The 20,757-nt window shown below is 40.7% G+C and overlaps 1 protein-coding gene and 1 long non-coding RNA gene across 13 annotated transcripts in view; one reads left to right on the top strand and one right to left on the bottom strand.

Moving 5' to 3' along the window:
• Positions 1-20,757, top strand: part of ESRRG (estrogen related receptor gamma) — a 379,837-nt gene that overhangs the window by 206,789 nt on the left and 152,291 nt on the right. The window contains exon 1 of one of the 11 annotated variants that reach the window (XM_042895236.1): positions 20,667-20,756. The exons of the other annotated variants lie outside the window; for them this stretch is intronic. Coding sequence (XP_042751170.1) covers positions 20,701-20,756 — 56 coding nt within the window. The 5' untranslated portion in view covers positions 20,667-20,700. Of the gene's footprint in view, positions 1-20,666; position 20,757 lie in introns of those variants that run through there. 11 annotated transcript variants of the gene reach the window in all.
• Positions 17,415-20,540, bottom strand: LOC122194280. 2 transcript variants are annotated; one of them, XR_006183086.1, is made up of 4 exons: positions 20,458-20,540; positions 20,058-20,167; positions 19,872-19,966; positions 17,415-19,582 (listed from the first exon to the last, which is right to left on the bottom strand). It is a non-coding gene; the product is annotated as an uncharacterized LOC122194280 (long non-coding RNA). The 2 variants fall into 2 exon arrangements; XR_006183085.1 differs by lacking the exon at positions 20,458-20,540 and adding an exon at positions 20,317-20,386.

The raw sequence follows: 20,757 nt of genomic DNA, 5'->3' as shown, positions 1-20,757 counted from the left end.
CCTTGCTCCTGTCTGTGTGAAGCCCCCACTAAGCATTAACAGTATTAAAAAGAGTGTTATCTATTAGTTCAATTAGACATCAGACATTTACTTTTCAATGTATTTGAAGACTGATTTGATTTGGGTCCAATCATTTAAAAATAAGAGAGCAGAGCTGTGTACAGAGCTGTGTACAGATATCTGTAGCTCTGAAGTCTTAATTGCAAATTCAGATAAGGATTAGAAGGGGCTGTATCTCTGTAGACCAAAGGTATTTGCTAATACCTGAGATATAAAAGTGGTTAAATTCAATATTTACTAATTTAGGATTTCCACTTTGGATTTTGATTAAGCTTTTTGGTTGAAAACCCCATGTTATTAAGCTGTGATGAAGGAAGAAAACAGCCCTTTTATAAACCTCACTTTAACGCTTTATTTAAAATAATATATTTTGGACCATCTAAAAGCTGTTGTAGGAATTCATTTAAAGACAGTCCCAACCCAAATACCCAAGCAAAAATATTGTTAAAGGCCTGTTTAGCATTAAGCTTTTGTTTAGTACGCAGAGAAATATATTAATAAAAAGTGTTTTAAGTGCTTATTACTGAGATGGTTTGTTTTGAAACACAGGCTTTTTCACAGCAGTTTTTACACTTCATTGTGTACTGTGAAAGACACACTAAGTAGAGGTTGTCAGGTTCCATCTGAAGTAGACTACTGCTGGGGAATGCAGCCATTTATGATGCCACTCAAGCAGGACTAATCTAGAGTAGATCTCTTATAAATAACCAGCCAACAAAAATACTAAATCATTCCCTTTTGCTGATTGAAGCAGGCAGAATTGATGCTTTAAAGAGCAGGAGATGCTCATTACTGAGACATTCAGAAAGAATTAGTGAATCTGTATTAGTGAGTCCCCTGGATACGGTCACACATCAAACCTCAACCTTCCTGGAGGAATGAAGGCATCGGTTTCACATGGAGAGTAGTATTTTGAGAGTTTTGCTTGGTTTTTCAGGCTAATGTTTGACAGACAGCTGCTTTGTTGTTTTGTTTCTGCATTATCCACTCAGACTGTTGTAAATGTCTCATTGTAAAACTTGGAATTGTATGTTCTAACTTGCTGTCATTGATGCCTGCAGTTGGTATAAATGTGGATTTTTGAGCCCTGCCTTCTCTGTCCAGTCCTCCCAAGGCTGCACCCTGCTCGCAAAGATCAGGCTGAAATGGTCTTTTGCACCTGAAGATGTGCTTTGGAAACATGGTGCTCAGTCTTCCGAACCCTATTTACATGACTAGTCCCTCTTATGAATAATTGAGCCTCTATATATTGCTTGTGGAAATGGAAAAAGAAAAACCACTTTGAAGCTACATCCTCCCATTAGGAAACAGCCTCCTACTTAAAAGGAAGGAATATTTCTAATTTTTTAAATTGGAGTGACCTTTCCGTGTTAATGTTCATACTTAGGCATCAGGAACACATGATTATTTAAAAAAATAATAATAAACCTGCATTATTTTCTTGATGGGAGAACAATTTTGGCTCAAAGGTTATGCTATGCAATTTGTCAGTGAACGTACCTCTTGCTTTGGAAACAAACTGTTTGGGAAACCTTGGGAATTAGTGAAACCTGAAATGCACTCAAGTTCAGCGCTCAAGTCCTTGGTGCAGAGTACAGGCAGCGATGGCTCCATACCTAAGTAAGGGAGTGCCTTTGTGCTGCACGGGTCTGTCTGCTTTTCTCTATCATTCCTCTTTGGAGGAAAAATCTTTGGCAAGAATTAATCCCAGGGTGAACCAGTGCACCTCCTGCTGCAGGTGTTGTGGAGTAAGAGAGGTCCAGAGGTCCAGAGCTCGACTAGTTTAAGGCTAGGCAAGTTTTGCTGAGTTTACACCTGTTTCCATCAGGATCATTCTTTTTTAGATCTCAGACTGGTTATTACATAGTTCCTGTTGTTAAAGAACCGAGACTGAGAACAAATGATGGGTTGCAGGAAAATATGAAGGATGAATGGGAAGAGTTAGCATATGCAGTACTTCCTGCATTGAGATTTACTAGCTTTAGTCTTATGTCTAACAGTATGAGAAGAGGTATCTGAATTCAATCCACGATGGTGACCTTAAAGTTCTCTAAAAATCCTTTTGTGAGCTACAGATATATATATTTTTTCTATGACTATGGATATTTTCTGGAAGTTGCTGGCTGTGACTGGCTGCAGTTTAGATATTTGCTAATGCATTTCCATGTTGGTTATTTTTCCAGGCAGGTCAGTAAGAAAATGAAAAGAATAAAAATGACCTTGCTAGAGTTGTTGTTTGATAAAGGTCTTTTTTTATTCCATTAGCCTCCAGATTAGTTTTGTGCTGGTATGAGTCCAACCTAACTCTCTGGAAGTAAATTCTTCTGAGTTGAGATTTGGTGATGTAACCAGTAATAAAATTTGGCCCAGTGTAATTATAAATATCCATCAAATAAAAATGATGGATTAGGACCTAGTAAATTCTAATTTGTGTAGTGAGATGGCCTCTAGATCACTTTTCATACAGTGCTGGCTAACGAGGAGAGTGAAAAGGAAAGCAATGCTGGGACAGTGGATGACACTGCCATCGGTGCATTGGAACGGTGAACAACACCAGGTCAAGTAAAATGCACGAGTTATGTGACCTTCAAAATATTTGAGACCTACAATGCTACGTATCCAGCAGTTTTGTGATGCAATTATTTTTAAAAACATACGTCTGGCTTGGGAAAAATACTCAAACTAACAGTTTCTGACCTAAGTAAGGGCTCCAAGCAACAACTGCGAGACAGTCAAGTGACATCCAGAGTGATAACGGGCAGAAGTCATTGTGGAGCTGCTGATGGCTGGGCAAGGAAAATTCATGACACGTGGGCAAACGATAGGGACTTGAGCTTTTATGCATTAATTTTTGCTGTAGTTTTAACACTTTTGTAGAGTAAAAAAACACATCTCTGTTATAAACCAATAGCGAGTTTGAACTGCTCAAAATAATTCTTTACAGCCCATCAAAAATTCCCGACTTCCTCCTATTTATAAATGCTGCTTCCTTTTCATGTATTCTAATTATGTTGTATGTCTGTGTATTTCTATGCCTGTTGGCCCACTGCTGTTTTATTGTACACAAAGTGTTCAAATAAGTCTTAACATCTAGTATTCTGTCTACTGTTTGCATTTTTAGCATAGAAATAAGCAAGAATTGGTCTCTATCTCCATGGACAGAATATGCTTCCTTTTGTGTTTTGCAGCATCACAGATACTGTTTGTGACTGGCAGTTACTTGTCTCTCAAGATAGTCAATGATATACCACTGATGGTCATCAGTATGATAGCATTTAATTATTATCATATCCCAGATTGAAGTGATAATCCCTTGTGGCATGGCTTGTACTTTACCTTTTTGTTTGTAATGCCTTTTATGAATTCTTGAGAAGAACAGAGAAATAAGCAAAGATCAGCCAATCGAATGGCATAGAAAAAGAAGATACTAAAGGCAGAATGTTTGCCTCCAGGTCTTATTTTAAAAAGAAAAAGCATTATATAAATAAACATTTAAATTTATGGAATAATCTTTTGATGTCAGAAGTCTCTTAATGAGGGTTGGATAAAAAATGTGCTTGCTTTTGGCCTTTCTGTTATGGTCAAGTAAAGAAGTGCTTGCATCTACTATCTTGGCCAAAAAATCTCCAAAAGTTCCTGACTGGAAGGTAGAAACTCCTTATATTTCACATGGACTCAGGACAGAAATTTAAATTATTTTATCTAATTGTATGTGTCTTGATTGTGTAGTAGACGAAACTTGAATCTAGCTTTCAGATTTGTGCATAGTTATTCAGATCGCTTTAAAGCTGTATCATTTGATGTGAACGAGGTTTTAATATCTAAGAGCTGTTAGACTTTGGGGTCTTTGAAAAGCTAGTGCATTACTTCTGGAATTGAGGAGTCAGAAATTGAGCCCTAAAATTCATGAAGATTTTGCAGGGTGTACAGGAACATGTATTTCATTTCATTTTTCATTTAAAATATAAACTGAAATTACCACACGAGAATGCTACTATTTAAGCTTCTCCAGAAGGGAGTTGGTCTGAATTAATCCAGGTGCTTTTACCTACTTTTTACAAGGTTAGCAGCAGTCCATAGTTGTTCTTTGATGTTTGAGTTTCTCTTGCCAAAGTCTCAATCTCCAAGGCTGAGAATTAAATCCGTTTGTTGGAGTAGTAGTGAGAAAGATTGGTAAATCATTTAAAAAAGTAGATGGTTTGTTTTCTTTTCTTGAAATTAAAGCAGTGAAAAAGGTTGGATTGTTTTCTAATACTGTTAGATATTCAGTATTTTTAAACTGTTTAACTTTGATTGGAAAGAAGTAGCTGAAGAGGTAGAGGCTTTCCCAAATACTTGCTGTGCCTGTGCCTTGGGAAAGGAGCACTCTCACCAGCTGCACCTGAGCAAAGTTATGTTGCTTAAGGTGTTTCAGTGGTTTAGCATCCCCACAGTGAGCCCTTGTAACTTCCAAGTGGAACCCCACTATCTCTGTTGCTGAAGATTGTAGCTGATATTTCTACACGAGCTCTCTGGGAACACATGTAACACACAGGTTAAGCATCTTTTGGCTCCGCATTTGTCAGGGGACTTGTTTTACCTTGAACTATTGCACAGAACTGTAGGTAAACAGGCAGGAATGTGATGAGATCGTACACAGAAGGGGGATTTGTATGAGGAAAAGTTACTTATGCTTTGTTCATTGAACAAAAGAAAATAACACTTTGAAAGGCCGCAAGTATTAGTGTGTTATTATCACATCCCAGTTTCTGCAGGAAAAAAAAAAAAAGTTTAAAGGACAAAGAGAACTTTTCTGAGAGAAAGAAATCCTCTCTATGCTATCTACGTATTTAGCATAGATGATGTGGTTTGTGTGTTACGAGTACCACCGCTATTTTTTCTCTCTGGTGCGTGATGCATTTCCCAGATTAGAAGCATTAGTGCCCTCTATTGTTCATCAGAGAACTGTAAATATTCTTGCCGATGATAGTCCTTATTATCACTCTTGGTATCAAACAGACTTTTAACAAAAAACAAGCCTACTGTAGAAGCACATTTCTACATGCTAAACTACTTAATCAAAAGGATTACATTTGTTTTTGTTTTTCACTGTATTCTGCTACAACTTGGAAAAGAAATCAAATAATCCACCTTGGGGAAAAATGTGTAGAAGTACATATAGAAATAGATACTCCTTTTGCTCACCTATTTGCTGACAAGTTAATTTCTTTATGTGTAACTTTTAAGGACTGAAGATATTTTTAATCACCAATTCTAAAGTATCCATAAGGAAAGAAGTTGGAATATTTGATTCTTCGCCTTATTTTTTTTCCTCCCTCTCTGAAGTACAGGTTTTATTTCTGGAAATCACACACATATTATTTGCTAGGCTAGTAGAAGAGTGCAACTTTTCTAAAGAACAACAGAAAAATAACCCAGCTAAGCTGTGGGGCATTATTTTATTTTATTTTTCTTAAACTACATTAAAGTGAACTGCAAGAATGACAACTTCATTCATGCAGATCATTTGGAATTACATTAAACAGCTGCTATTAAACAGCTGACAACAAAGGAGACCATTTTGATCTCAACAGCGCGGAGATTCCTGCAGCACGCTCCCCCAGCAATGTTATGAAGAACACACTGTGCTCTTGTATACCAACACACACTGCGCTCCCCACTGTGCTTGTTGCCAAACACTGCTTTTTCAAATCACTTTGTATTCAGTCAGGGATCCGGGAAGTCCAAATTCAGCCAGACAAATGCAGAACGGCTTAGTCGAAGCAGCTTTGACAAGTGCCATCACACAGACTTGTCGAACCAGAGAGACAACACAAACAAATATGTAGTTGTGGTCAATGGGGTGTGGATCTGCCCCATTGTGTGTGATGGCACCGGTTCCTGAAGAACGTTTTGCCAAAGACAGCGGTTAGCCTTTGTTAAAGGGAGGGTGTGCGACAAGGGAAATGCTTGTTAGCTCCATGCAGTTGGATCTGCCAGACTTCTGCGCTTGCATTTATTCATTCTTCGTGATAGTGCCAGACGCAGTGTGGGCCAGCACAGAAGGAGCACACCTGTAAAGGGGCTGACTGAACTTCCCACAGTGAGAGGAATAAAATAAGAGACCATTGGACAGGTCATTGTCTTGTGCTGTCCTTGTCTGTCAGGGTAGGAGAGGCACCTTTCCTTATATCGCTGTAACCTGCTGTGTGTCATAGCATGCCACACATGCTGCCCTTCGGGTTGTGTCACCTGTTCCCAACATGTTGCCATTCTGCACCAATGCTGCTTTGCAGCCCTAACCTTGACCCGCTCTGTGCTGATGTTCCTCAGTAGCTAGATTCTTACCAGTTAGTGCAATTGTGACAGAAAATACATTGCAATATGGGAAGCTAGTGTATATTCTGCATCTTAAGTAAAGTTTTTGTGTAGCATTTGCTGAATAATATGGAGACACATTGTTCCTCGGAGGGTTAAAATATATCTTATTACCTTCTAGCTTTTTGCAGGAAAATTCCAGGAAAAGATTTGTCTAAATGTTCATATTTAAATTTCAGATTGCGTTTACATAGCATTAACTGTGTTGGAGAAATAGGAAACTTTACTTTCCTGAGAAGTTTTGCAAGGTGATAAAGTGATTTTTTTTATGGTAGATCCTTAGTTTCAGTTATATTTGTGAACAGTCTTTTGCACTTCCACAGAAATAACATGGAACGATGCAAAAAGTTATAGGACAGAGCTTTGCCAATCACAGAGCTATTTTACAAGCTTGTTTTAATAATGCACAGTATGGGTTAGAAAAAAATGTGTAAGATGTTTATTAGCTTACACTTAACAAGGGCAGAAACTGGAGACTCACTTGTCCAATTTGCTGTAAGACAAATTCTGCCTGTCATATGGGTGCCACGCTAACAATGGGTGAAAACAGGAAGGTGGTCTGGATGGCAGTGTTAGAAAGGATTGTGAGGGATTTCTATCCTTGCTTCTTTGCCGTGTGGTATAAGAAGTATTGAATCATGTCTGTGTTGAGTTTGAGCAGTAGAGACTGTCAGGCTTGCCTGTATATCGTGAGTAAAAGAAATAATCTGGAAACTTTCATGCTTAGCTTTTTGGAAAATGATTCAAGCTACATCATGTGTTTCAATAAGTGCTAGTGTAACAAAAAACATGAGGTGATCCAGAATCTACAATAATCCCCAGATGCTTCTCTGATTGATTCTCCCCCTAAATTCGCCACATTCCTAAAGAGTGTGGCCTGAAAACCCGGCATAGCTTGAAAACCCTTTTTGTATGTGCTTTTTGGGAATTATCTTCTAGTCAGCGTATGTCTTTGCTAAGCAAGGCTCTGATGATGATGATGTTAGTCTAGCTATTCTGCTGTTAACAGTGAAGGGACATTTCACATTATTCAAAATGCCATTGGAAAGAATATCTTCAAAGATGTAAAAAGAAGAAAAAACAAACACAAAGCACAACCCAACAACGAACATCACAACGCTTTCTGTTTACGATTCTAGAGCAATAGCTGCAATTGAGAATGTAATGCCACAGCTGCTTTCAATTGCCTTTATTGTGTTTAAGCATTGTACCTATGGGGAAGTTTATCTGTGGGTGCGACAGTGAATTAAACCAGTTTTCCAGGATATGAGTGCGGCTTGTATGTTTGCGGAATTGAGTGTTGAATTTAAAAACAATGGGTCTTGATTGCGCTTGGGCTTCAGGCGATGCTGAGGCTCCTTCACTGGCCCAGCCCGTGCAGGGGATGGACGTTCTTTTTTAGTCTGTAGGAAGGCAGCAGGGCATTTTGGATTTGGTTGTAGCTCCTCTCCTGTTTGAGCACAAGGCATCTCTCTCTCTGAGAAGGATTACATTTAGTGAAACACAAGTCTGAGATGACATGAAAGCGCTTAATGAAGTTGAGCATGAGGAATTCACGTTTACTGAGGTCTGCATGTAAGTGGGACGTCCAACATTGTGCAACGGTGTGCGTGCCTATCTTCAGCCAGTGAGGACATACAAACTCAAGTAATGAAGAGATACAAGGAAAAATGATACACAGACTGGTTAGAAAGAGACTGAAAAAGGCTAATTTTAAAGCAGCCTTGCTTCTTTATGTGTCCTTGTATTGGCTTAAAGCAATTTGTCTCTAACTGATAGACATTCTTCTCAACATATAGCTTAATGTTAAGGACCTGACACTCAGTGGCAAGCCACAAGAAGGCTGAAGAGACAATATCATGAATAGTGAACTCTCTCTTGGTTTCCTTGACACCTGCATAGTGCATACTGCCAACTATGATAAATGGAGCAGAAACATAGACACTTACTAAAAAGATGGAGCAGAAGCTAAAGGCTGGAGAGAGACACACAGAAAGATATATGCTTGATCTCACTTGGAAAGGGAAACAAATGGGTAGGAGAGCAAGTGAAGTTGAATGACATCTTGAAGACAGGAAAGGACTGAGGCTGAAGTGGCAGGAGGCCAGCAAGAGGAGCAGATGGGAGGTGGGACAAGTTTATTAGCAGCAAGGCCATTGGATAGTAACAGTGCACATACTGCTCAAGAAACAGATGAGATGAGATGATAATCATTCTGAATTCTATCTGAATGTATTTTCTATTCAGATTACTCATATCTGGAAGTTGGTTTACTTCTTGGGAAACTTCCCTGGCAGATGGAAGAAAATTGTGCCATGAGATGCTCAGAAAAACAAACATAGGAAAGACAGCAGAGCACGATGAGGGAGCTGAGATGCATTCCAAGATGTTTTTAGTTGCATTCCAGAATATTTTCATTAATGGAAAATGTTGCTTTCATTATTTCAAACTGCTGCCCACAGAGAAGCGAGGTAATGTTAAAGAACTCTGATAAAGCTGAATTGGCCTAAAGAATTTTTCCCTTTCAGTGGGCATCAGACAAAACACGCTACATTGTTTGGCTTGATAGTGGGGACAATTTAATTTTATGACATAATGGTAAGGTAGATGTGTGGCCACTACTCCTCTTAAAAATCCTGTATATGTTGACAGATGAGCGAATCTGACCTGATGCTGAAAAAGAAACCTGACCTTGCATATGCCCCAAAGAGCAGAAGAAATGATATTCCGCCTGCAGGGCTCATTAATTAGTTGAATTTCTCATCTAATTCTTCTGGGTCAGCTCTGTTGCTTGCTCTGTTCCAGAAGGGGCAGGCGTGTAGAAGCCTTCTTGATAAGTATCTTCAAGATGTGGTAATGCAATCAGCAAAATGTGGCCTACAACTTCCATCCTCACAGGGCAGAAGAAAGAAGCTGTTTTCTTTTGGGTAGCTGCGTAAGCCTTTTAGATGACCTGACTTGAGGTTCAAGCAGACCTTGAATCAATCTATGGAAAATGTTTCCCGTGGTTACTTTTCTTCTTAATTATCCAGTTATCTCTCTTCCATCTGTAATAGTTATTTTTTGATAAATTAACAGACACAAGTAGTTACAGCAGTGTAGTAGTATGTGCTATCTCATTTCTAATAGTTTAGAAAAATGTTTTTAAATGCTGATAGGTTAGTATCAATTATTTAATTTTATTGTAGGTTCCCTTTTTATCACAGCAAATTTAAGGACTAAATATTTGTTCTGCACTGTACCATGTACACACACCTTCCATGAAGTTTGCTCTAGCCATGTGCTTGCACAGTCGAGGATAAAAGCGATCTGTCACCTTGACAGCATTTGAAGGATCTGTAGTGCTTTAGGAGGTATGATACCAGGGCAATTGGTAGTTTCATTCATCCTCAGCAATAAAGCCATTTTCAGTGCTAAGGGTAATAAAAGTTGGCTGGTCTCTCACTCGCTCTCAAGGAGGCAGAACATGCCCTAATCTCTCGCTCCAAATCGTGCAGCAGGCAGCAGCTTTTGGGCCATCGGTGGTAGAATTAAAAACAACTGACTGCTTCTAGGAGCTTTGCGCTGCCTTTGAATCTGAGCAAGCATTCTGCATTCCTCACTGCCTCCGTGCTAACTGCCTTGTTTTTGGCAATAATAATATCATTTTATGTTAACATGATGATATTCGTGCCTGTAAATCTTCAAAACTGTGTGAGTGAGGAAAAGATAGAGAATCAGTACTCGTTGCAACCACCTCTGGGGAGAAATTCAGCATTTGTTCAACAGCAAAGAATAACCTTACCTGGAAGTTCAGGACAATTAAAGTATAAGCTAGCAATGTAAAATTCAGTACGCTATGCAAAATGTATATTGTGCTTTAGGATATACGATGCAGGACAAAAAGAAAGACACCCTCCCTCACTGCTCTATGTGTTTGTTGCCCTAAATTAAAACTCTCTTTCTGCACATGAAAATAAAGGTGTGGATGGCTCCCTCCAACATGGTGTTTCTTGAACTCCACATTGTGCGCACAAAGTGGATTTTGTTACATGGAGAACTGGTAAGAGAGGTCCAAGACGTCAGGCACAGCATGTACAGATATAACACAGAATCACAGAATTGTAGGGCTTAGAAGGGACCTCTAGAGATCAGCAAGTCCAACCCCCAGCTGAAGCAGGTTGCCTACAGTAGGTTGGGAAAGCCAGCCTTTATAATGTGCGAGTGTCTGCAGAATGGTGTCATTGTCGTTTTTTTTTCTCTGCTGCTTAAAGCCCTAACCTGTATTATAACTGGCTTAAGTCTTGTCATAACACAAGTTTGATCTGCAGGCTTCAGCTTGTGCAGTTTTTGTGTCACTTCTAAGTTGCAGATGAGACAATATTAATTTTGAAGGAATTAGCCTGAAATTTCCTTGCACTGAGATGAAATGGTTGGAGTTAGCCCGGCTAGCTGCTAAAGGTTTCCTAATGAAAAGTAGGGTGATATGAAATTTTCCTGATAAAAAGGTCTCCAGCTTTCATTTGTCTATTAAATACCAGCCTAACAGGGACAGCAGGGGTAACAACTGCTCGCCAAGATATCATCTACTTTCACATTCCAGGGACACTCCTTCACTTTGCTGGTGCGCTCCAAATAAAGCCCTAATATCTGGCTGCTTGGGGCTGCTTCCCTCTTTGCGGCAGGGCGAGCGTCTCAAAAGTCTCGATGGGTTCTTATTTATTTATTTCTGATTTTAACCGCTTCCTTTTCCGGCAGCGTGTGACAGCTCCAGTTTTTGGTGTGGACAGGTGTTTACGTGCCTGCATTCCCCTCAGGGCCTGGGAGGGGGTGCGCGGAGAAGTGTTGAGTGCTGAATGTTAAGCTCGTTCCTTTGTATGGCTCAGAAATCTCTGTTGTCCAGAATTGTACAGATAAGGCAGACCCATTTGCTTCATTGTCAGGCGATGTAGCTGAATAGAAATGCAAATGTGACATAAGGGGACTGCGCTGGGGATGCGTTTTCTGTTACCTACTGTAACAGTGCTCCCGGCTGTGAGAAAATTCCTGCAGAATCCGGGGGGCTTTATTTTATTTTATTTTTTTTATCGTTAGCTACAGGTTACAGGGAAGATTCTCCAAAAGAAAATGCTTCTCTTTTGCCGATGCTTTTATTTTCATGCGGCGGAACGGCTTGGTTTTAACTCCCTTATCAAGAGCTGCATGAACCGCCTGGACTAAATTGGGAGCATCTCCACACTGTTTGACAAATAGATTTGTTGTAAACTGATTTAGCCCTTTCATTGTTTGCATTTCATTATATAGCAGACTTCATGTCACAAAATCGGTATTCATTCAAAATAGAGAATTTAGAGATAGGACTGTAGCCAGATAAAAAATATTGCACAGGTCAGGTCTATTAACCATAGAATAATAGCAAGTCAGTGATCCAAGGGGTAGTTCTTCTGCAGGGAAGGGCTAACATAACCGAGGTCAGGAGTCAGAGCTCAGGACTTCAGATGTGGCTGTCGCCAGATTTACAAGTAAATCTACTGGGGAAACAGGGAAAATGAAGGAACCTCACAGCAAGGGAGAGAGAAAGGCAGCCCTGCTCTTTCATCTTAAATCTCAGGCTTCTCGGTGGATGAAGAATAACAGTCTGATTTGCTTAAGTGCTCCACTTTATTCAGAAACTCCGAGTTGCATCTTCCAAAGCATGATCCACGGATCTAACTCAATCAGGTTTAGATAATTTATTTAGAAAGTAACATTGAAAGAGAACCGATTCCTGCTCTGCTGCCAAGTTCATTATTGAACAAAGCCCGTTAGTGTTCTGAAAATATGCATACCGAATGCAAACAGCACTAAAGAATATAGATACGGCCTTTAATAAGGCTGGAACAGTTTATGTTAATACCCCAGGAGCAGATAATCTGGACTTGGAGTGAAAAGGTCAGTAGGATAACTGTATTGCAACTTTCCCTTTTCTGTATATTTTATTTCTACAAGACCTTCTGCTTTTTTTAAGCCTTTGTTACCCTCCTGGTAGTTAAGAAATTCTCACCTTTCTCATAAAGGCCACATGGGTGATAGTTGCAGGCAGAAACTGCTTTAGATTTTCTTATTGTAGCATCTCTGTGCCACTGTTCTCATGTGTACAAACTTCGGCTGTTTTGAACACAGCCCTGCCCTGGTTCAAGGCAGGTAACAGCCAGGGAGTTCCCGAGGAACTGGTGTTTCATTGGTGAGTATTATTTGAACTCTGTTCAGATAAGTTGTAACTGTATTCTTCTGGGTTATCTGGTCAGCAGAGATATTGTGTTACAGCACTGGTATCAGATCTGTTTTCGAGATGCACAAAAATGGATGTAGTCTGTGGAACCAAGTAGCGAGGAAGCTGTTGTGCAGTGTTTTATTAAGGGAGGGGGGATGCGGTTGTGAAGTGTTCAGCTGAGAAAGGGCTGTACAGCCCAGCTCCCAAAGGAGACACCACAAAGAGCGTGGCATCCTGTAACTTGGTGTGCCTGCTGATCAGTTCTCTCGCACAGAATTGTGAGCTTTGGGGGGGGGACAAAATTAATAAAGAAGCTCTGAACTAAATGAAAAATGGAGCCATTCACCTGCATATGTACGTTGGTTCAACTTCCCTTTTAACTACATACTTTTTTGAGTAAGGATAAATACACGTAGATAACTACAAGCCTAGGATGCAATATGTTTGTCTGTGTATATGTATAGGTATAGTCACGCACACATGCCGCTACAGTAATTGAACCAAATGCTTTGTGATAGAAGTGTCAGAGGCGCAGTAAATCTTAAGGCTGTACTTTCTGGATCAATTCACACCTTGAGTACGTAGTTCTGCAGGAAAATACTGACTGGATCTGCTTGAACGTCATACAGCAGTCTTACTGCTTTATTCAGCACATTTAAATGATTACAATTTTCACTTTTCCTTTTTGTCTGTGAAAGACAGAAATTTCTATCATAAATGGGTTAATTTCTAGAAATGTAACACCTGAAATAGGGGCTGAACTGGAGATAGAAAAAAAAAAAAGCTAATAGGAAAACCTTATTTCTGCATTTTTCTCACTGAGGAGTTTAGAATGTAAACCCAAATCTGCAGGAACATGAACTAAGCTGGATGAGTGTGTGCATAATGTTTACACCTTAACCATTACGCACAACTAAATCTATCGATTGGAGATTGAGTAATTGGATAGGACTAACTGACTGGTCAATAAGAATGAGACTGCTCTAGGAAAGAAACTTAGGTGGTAAGAGAAGGCTTCAGCTGCAGAAGGGTGACATTAGGATTATATTGTCTCAATTGTAATAGTACAGTAAAAAATATATAAATTAATTGTAATAATCACAACAAACACCTTTTTTAATTAGTGATTCTGATGTATTGTACTAAAAATCAGAGCTTTGATGTTCAGTTGGATGGAGCTGTAGGACTTGGGAGAAGAGCAATTGGTGGTGAATTCCCCCTTTCTATAGGAGCTGCAGACCTGTCTGGGAGCTGTATGGCCATGCAGACATTTAAGTCGTCTCTTCATATTCATGGTGGGGAAAAGCACAAGATGTGCTTAACCCCTTCTTGTACTTGGTTTATAGACATATTTCTTCATCCGAGAAATCCTTTGACATGGAGCCTGAATGTGACCCTATGCAAAGCTTAATATGTTAAGGGGACAGTCAGCTGATACATTACTTCATAAGAAGCTGTGTTTACAGAAGGAAAAATTAGATATTTCCACTGGGATAGGTTTCAGTTGCCTTCGGTACCAAAGCCCCTACCTGCATTAGATTGGAGGTGTCTAGAGATACAAGTAGCTAGCACCTTATGGAGGGATATTTTGTTTACTGTTGAGCAGGTGAACTCAGCCTTTGTCACCAGTTCCTTCTAGCTATTTCAGAAATGATAATTTCCCATGGTGAAAGCTCTGACTTACCAGCACAGTAAGGTTATTCTGAGTTAGTTGAAGACATTTTCATTATTCTCATTTGTCTGCTGCAGTTCAGGATTAATTCTGCAGCAAATTCTTGCTTCCCAGGTCAGTGAAATGTTAGAACATAAAGGATCTCATCCTGATCCTGGAGAGAACAGCCGTGCACTTCTACGTTACACTGAGTTTTCTTAACGTCTGTGGATAACAAAAAGTTATACACATGGATGCCCGTGTGGAAAGTTCATGATGGACACGCAGATTAGATTTTTGATTCTCAGTACTTGATGTAGATGCCCTCCTGCTTGTCAATGGTTATTGTAACTAAACTGTCTGTAACTTAGCATTCCTTTAAAAAGTGGAACGCCTTTAATCTGTTGTTTTAAAAAGCATACATTAGATGTCAGACAACATAAAGACAGTGCAAAAAGATAACCCTGATGTAAGTGATGGTTGCAGTCATCTAGTGTATGGATAAAAGATTTCTGAAGCTATGCTACGTGGCAGTTCAACATGATCCGGCTGTTTGTTAATCAGAGAACCTAAGAAGAACAAAGGAGAGAGAACAAAAACGTGAAAAAAAATTGTTGTATAGCTAGAAGATGTACGGTGAGGTGACTCATAGGGTGGTGGGATTGGATAAAGCAGTCATGAAAACGATGAGCCATAGGAGGGCAAAATTTTTCACTTTGTTGCATGTGACGTGAGTTTGTTGGGAAAGGGGATAACATTTTGTATTCAGTCAGAGAGCATGTTCTGTAAATCTCTTCAGTTACCTGTTCCCTGGGTGTCGCAACAGATTAAGTCGCTGTGTGATGATATGACACCGCCATCACTCGTCTTCCTGGGATATTGCTGGAGGCAACAACAAACCTGTGTCTTTGGCACATGTGAAGGAATTTAGTGCTTGAGGGGTTAAATTACACAGGTTCCCCTGTGGATCAGCTTATGCTTGGACAGTAATAATAGCACTAACATTAATAATAATGCCAGAGAGAAGGGAGTGGAGGGAGAGTAGGGAGAGAAAAAGAAAGAAAGAAGAGTGATGGAAGATGGGCTGGGACAGTCAGGTGGAAAAAAAAGGCAAGCTGGAGATAATGCATTGTGTACAGCAGGTGTACAGGCTCCAAGTCAGATGTCATAGGAGCCTCCTCTGGATGCACAGGCACAAATACACAGCGCAGAAGGTTTGAGAATGGTTGGTGGCTCTGTGTATGTGTGCTCTCGCTTCAAGCTGTGATATCCTGGGGCCAGTGTAACAAGCAATTCATGTCAGCTCTTAGTAAAGACTATTGGGTTTTCACTGGGGAAATATTTACACTCTGTCGTCTTCTTTTCTGTGTTCAGCACCTTGAGCTTCCAGTCAGGTGGGAGGCTGATGGGGAAGTGGGAAAAGGCCCACTGAGGGACACATCTCATCCCCAGTTAGATGGAGTTAAACTCCTAATCTTGTTTAGGAATAGCTGCTGGTGCTGTTTTCCTCTTTCCCTTCTGGATTTATGGGATATTACATTTCGCTGCAGTACAGGCAATAGGATGGGATGCCAATTGGAGTGTTTTGGTTCTTACAGAAAGGAAAAGTACTTCAAGAGAGATATTTTTACATATGTGAGGCCTTCTCACCTATGAGAAGAATGTGGATTTATTTTATTTCTCAACAGATAAGCCATCGCAGGAAGAGATGACAGGTTATCACATTGAAAAATAAGAGATCTGAATTTGTCCTCTTTCAGATTTGTTATTTATCATAATAATCCTGCTAGTGAAAAGGACTAATTTACTCTTTCTATAGGAATATTTTAAGTATGATTATCATAATATCACAGCTGCTGAAAAGGTCTAAAATAGGACATTGACCTTGAACGTGTTCCTGTGCTTAGTATGTGGTGCTTAACATTCAAGAAACAATATAACTGCAACTCATTTATTAATGTATAATCTCAAAATGTTAACTCCTGCTCTGTAAATACATGCTATAAGGATTGTAGAGAGCTCGCAGTATCCCATGAAGTACATGTGGTATTTTATCAGTGTAAATATGTATAAGATTTTCCAGATTTCTGCTGGGAATAATCCATAACTAAAGTAAGTTTTCCCTTTGGTACTGCACTAGTTTATGATTTAATTTTTACTGACATTCCACCAGTCATATTATTAGCTCCACAAAATGAAAGTGAAATAATCCTGTATTAATTAAACAGAGCAACTGAATTCCCTCAGTCATCTTATCCTTGGCTGTCTGAAACAGTAATGCACTTCAGCTTCTCTGAAGAAACTACACTAAAAAAAGAGCTTGGGGTAATAGTGAGATATCCATATTGAAGTGTGTACCTGAATTATCTTTAGGGAGTCATTGTTTTTTGGTAGGTGACAAGCATGTGCAGCTTCCTTTTTCTATTTTTTTCCCCTTTCGTTTTGTCAGAGGCTTTGGAAAAGATGCTTTATCAAGAGAATAATTTTCATTTACAGCGGTATGAACTGTTTTCTATTCTGTTTCTATTCCGTACCAGTGAAGGCAGTCATTTAAATACCCATGCCCTTGAAAATCAAATGAGGAGAAAATACTGGGATCTTTTTTTTTGAGACTAGAGGAACCAAAAGCAGTTTAGTAACATAGAAAGACAATTGCTGTGTTACTCCACACAGACTCTTATATACTGGAATACAGAGAGCAAAATCCTACATGCCTTGCTCTGTATATTTGTGAATGAACTGCAGAAAAGTTTTAAAGAGCACTCTGGGATAGTGTTACTTGTGCTTTTTCTACCTAAGATCAAAACAAGGAGTAATTAATTAGTCCTAAATACAGACAGAAGTAGGTAGCTTTAAAGGAATAGCCGGCTGTAGTTTGTCCAACCACATACAAACAGGTGAGCGGGATTTTGAACTTCTGTAGCATTAGGTTTTTTTCATTTGTGAGCAGCACACCCAGGGATGCACCAAGTGCCTTCCAGCCATAAGCACACAAGGCCAAAGTGTCGTAAGACCAGTGGACAGTGACAATATTGTTCTGCCTTTGCTCTAGAGCACAGAACATTGGAGTTGTATTTCTTTACTTAGGATTTTGAATAAAGAGAGAACCACATATTTGATGATTACTCAATGTTTATTTCAAACTTACTGATATTCTCCAGCTATGCTTTGAACAAGGTACCATAATGTATGGCAAAATTTTGCAGAATCACAGAATTGTAGGGTAAAAAGGGATCTCCGGAGATCAGAGAGTCCAATTCCCAACATGTTATGCTAAGTAAATGATGTACTTGTTTTCAAATTAATTCTCTGCAGCTAATAAAATGTATTTTACATTCTTGCTCCCTGCCAGTTGACTTGAGCTTTGCCTTTTGCTAAATACACATTTGACACAACTCACTGTGCAGTTTCTGTGATGTGCCACTGAATTATACTTCTTCAGTTGCCTTGAGCTAGTTGTGTTGTAAGAATGTGGCTAGAAATGTCTGTAGTATATAAATGTGAAGATACTTAAACATGCAATATATGTAAGACAAATTACATAGGCACACAGAGATGGAAACACAGATGCTGATCAGTAATGCTCCTTGACTGGTGCACACATCCAGGATGTTTTTTTCCTTCCCCTCTCTGATTCCATTACCACTGTTTTGTATAGACTCCTTGTGGTAAGATTTTACACTGTTCGTTTTGATAAGTTAGTGCAGATGGACATTTCCATGCATGCTCTTATTCTACATCCCCTGATAAAATTTAATTAAATTGTAGGAGCTTCCCCCCCCCCCCCTCTTTTTTTCCTAGAACTATTTTATTTGTTTCTACAGAGAAGCTTGGGAAAGTGAAGCTATGCTTACACCCAGCTTATTTGCCTGCAGTAATATTTCTTATCCTCTTTTTCTAAACTGATGGATAACTGAAATCCAAGTTCGAGAATACAGTTGGAATTCCAGGCCCTGGTCTGGTGGAGGTGGCATTTTCAGTCCCAGGGAAGAAGCCAACTGCTTTGTTTATCAGCGTGCAAACTATAGCACTGTATTTCTGGTTGCCTGAGCAGCAGCACTGGCAGGGAAGAGAGACACTTGCTTGGATGAGAGATGGGTGAGAGAAACATAGCGATGGCAAAGGGAGAGAGAGGAAAAACATATCTGATGGTATACGGTATGGGTGGAACAAGTCAACGAGGTGGCAGAACCTATGGGAATACTATGGGAAAGGAGGGTTTCCATGGCAGAAGTAAAGAGACATCATGTTTCAGCACCTCAATACAAAAGCACTGTCTTAAGAAATAATGAACAAAAGTAGAAATTAAAGCTGACCCGTGCTTTGGTACATTTCTAAATGGATCAGTTGTCTTATGAAGGAGGATATATTCTAGAGAACTTAATACGTAGAAGAGGTTATTTCATCAAGCCGATCTACACAGACTGGGTATAGGTCACTTAAAGTAAGAAAACAGATATGCATGAAATGATTTGGAAGTATTTTAGTATAAAATTGAAAAATAGCATTTTTGAATATGAATCTATAAATGGACAATACAATTCTATTTTCATAGTTTGCCAAAGGGCACATGAAAATCAATTTATAGGAACTGTATTTTGGTTTGTATACTACAGAGGTGCCGATAGATAGAATAAACATGTCTTATTTCAGTTTTGATTTGATTCCAAAACCCACATTTATCCAATTGTTCCTCAGAGAACATCCTAATACTGTGACATGATTAAATGCCTCATTCTAAAATTTAATAAAAACTGATTTTCATTTTTATTTATTTATTTAAGTCTGATGTTTCTACAGCGTGGTTGGATTTTCCTCTACATTTCAGAGCTCTGTAATTCACTGCTCACACGTGAATTTACATCTTAATTATAGAGTTCACATTTAACAATATAGACAGCATAATGCTACTGGTAATTAAGCTTTTACTACCTGCTTTTATACGGTAGTCAGAGCTGCAGTTCTGTTATGCAGGCTCCAATTCCAAAGCTCGCATGCATTTATACCACAGGCCCAGCCTTTACATAAGGTTAGGTACAGAATGCCGGCACCTCTCTGCTGTGAGCACATACAAACACATCTGTTGAACTTACGTATTTCAGACTTGGCTTCTGCAGCCACGTTCATTTGGTGAAATGCTGTGCGAGGGCATTTTTGTTCCCATTGGTGAATGGAATTAACGCTTTCTGAGGGTCTGCACCGGTATGTTTTGATCTCAAAGATTGCCGTTTGCATCACGTAGGGCTGCAGTCGTAAATAAAAGATTTTCCTAAGCGGTTGAGCTGAGAAAGGAAAAATAACATTTATCTGTACGTTTCCAAGTTGAGCACGGTTATTTGCTCGGAGCAGGTTGGGCGAGGGCCCCTTCCTTACTGCCGAGGCAGGCTGGCTCCCAGCAGCACTTTGCAGCGGCGGGGCTGGGCGCTCTGCGGGCACGCAGCAGGGCTCTGCTCGCTGCCCTTCCCATCGGGCAGAACGGGCTAGACAGAAACCCAGCGCGTAGGGAACGCTTCCAAGGTCTGCGCACACCGCGAGGTATAACGGTGCCGAACTGCTGCAGTGTGGTCTTACCTTGTTAAAATGAAGCAGGCAGTCCCCTCGCCGCTCCCTGCGCAGCTGGGGAAGAAATTGATCGGCTCTGGAGCTCTTCTTTCTGTTAGCTAAAGCTAAATATTTACACGTCAGCACCTAAATATTTGCACGTGGGTGCACGTTAAACACGAGGCGTTGTGCTGAGCTGCAGGAGAACGCACGTACCTGTCTGCGCGCGCTGCCCGATGCGGCCGCGCAGGTCAGAAATGGAGCTGAGCGCCGGTTTTGCCAGGTAAACGCTCCTTTAACGCGTACGGAATGAGTTGCTTTCTCCACTTTCATAAACAAGTATATGGATTTAGATCAACAGATACGGAATATTAATACGCAGAGCCCGCTTCTGTCCTCCTCCCGGCCCCAGCCGCTCAAAAAGTTGGGCTGTCCCCGTACCCGCTGCTTTCTCCCCCCACCCCCGGCTCCGTACCTCTGCGCCCAGGGGCCGCCGACATGTCTGCGGGCGCTGCCCCAGCGGCCGCCGCCTCAGGCCGCTCCCCCCGCCCCACCCCTCTACCTGCCGCGCGGCCCGCGCGCCGCCCCGCCGCCTCCCGATTGGCCGACGCCTCACCAATCCGCCGCGCCCCCGGCCCGGGGGGACCGCATATGTAAAGCGCCGCTTCATATTCATGAGCCCGGAGCGGGGCTTTAAGTCCTTGATTAGGCGCGCGGGCGAGCTTTTGGTCCCCGCTGGCCGCGCCTGCCGCCGCCGCGCCGCCCGCCGAGCCCTCGTGCCAAGCGCGCGGCGCCGGGCCACGGAAACTTTGCCTTCCCGCGGGCGCGCGCGCGCGCGAAGAATGGTCGCCGGGCGCACATGGATTCGGTAGAACTTTGCCTGCCGGAGCCGCTCTCCCTGCACTACGAGGAAGAG

This window comes from Lagopus leucura, unplaced genomic scaffold (genome assembly GCF_019238085.1).
Source record: "Lagopus leucura isolate 7727_CA_CO unplaced genomic scaffold, USGS_WTPT01 Super-Scaffold_73, whole genome shotgun sequence".
NCBI classification, from domain to species: domain Eukaryota; kingdom Metazoa; phylum Chordata; class Aves; order Galliformes; family Phasianidae; genus Lagopus; species Lagopus leucura.
Note: the sequence above shows the minus strand (reverse complement) of the source record. Positions and strands in the feature narration are given on the sequence as shown.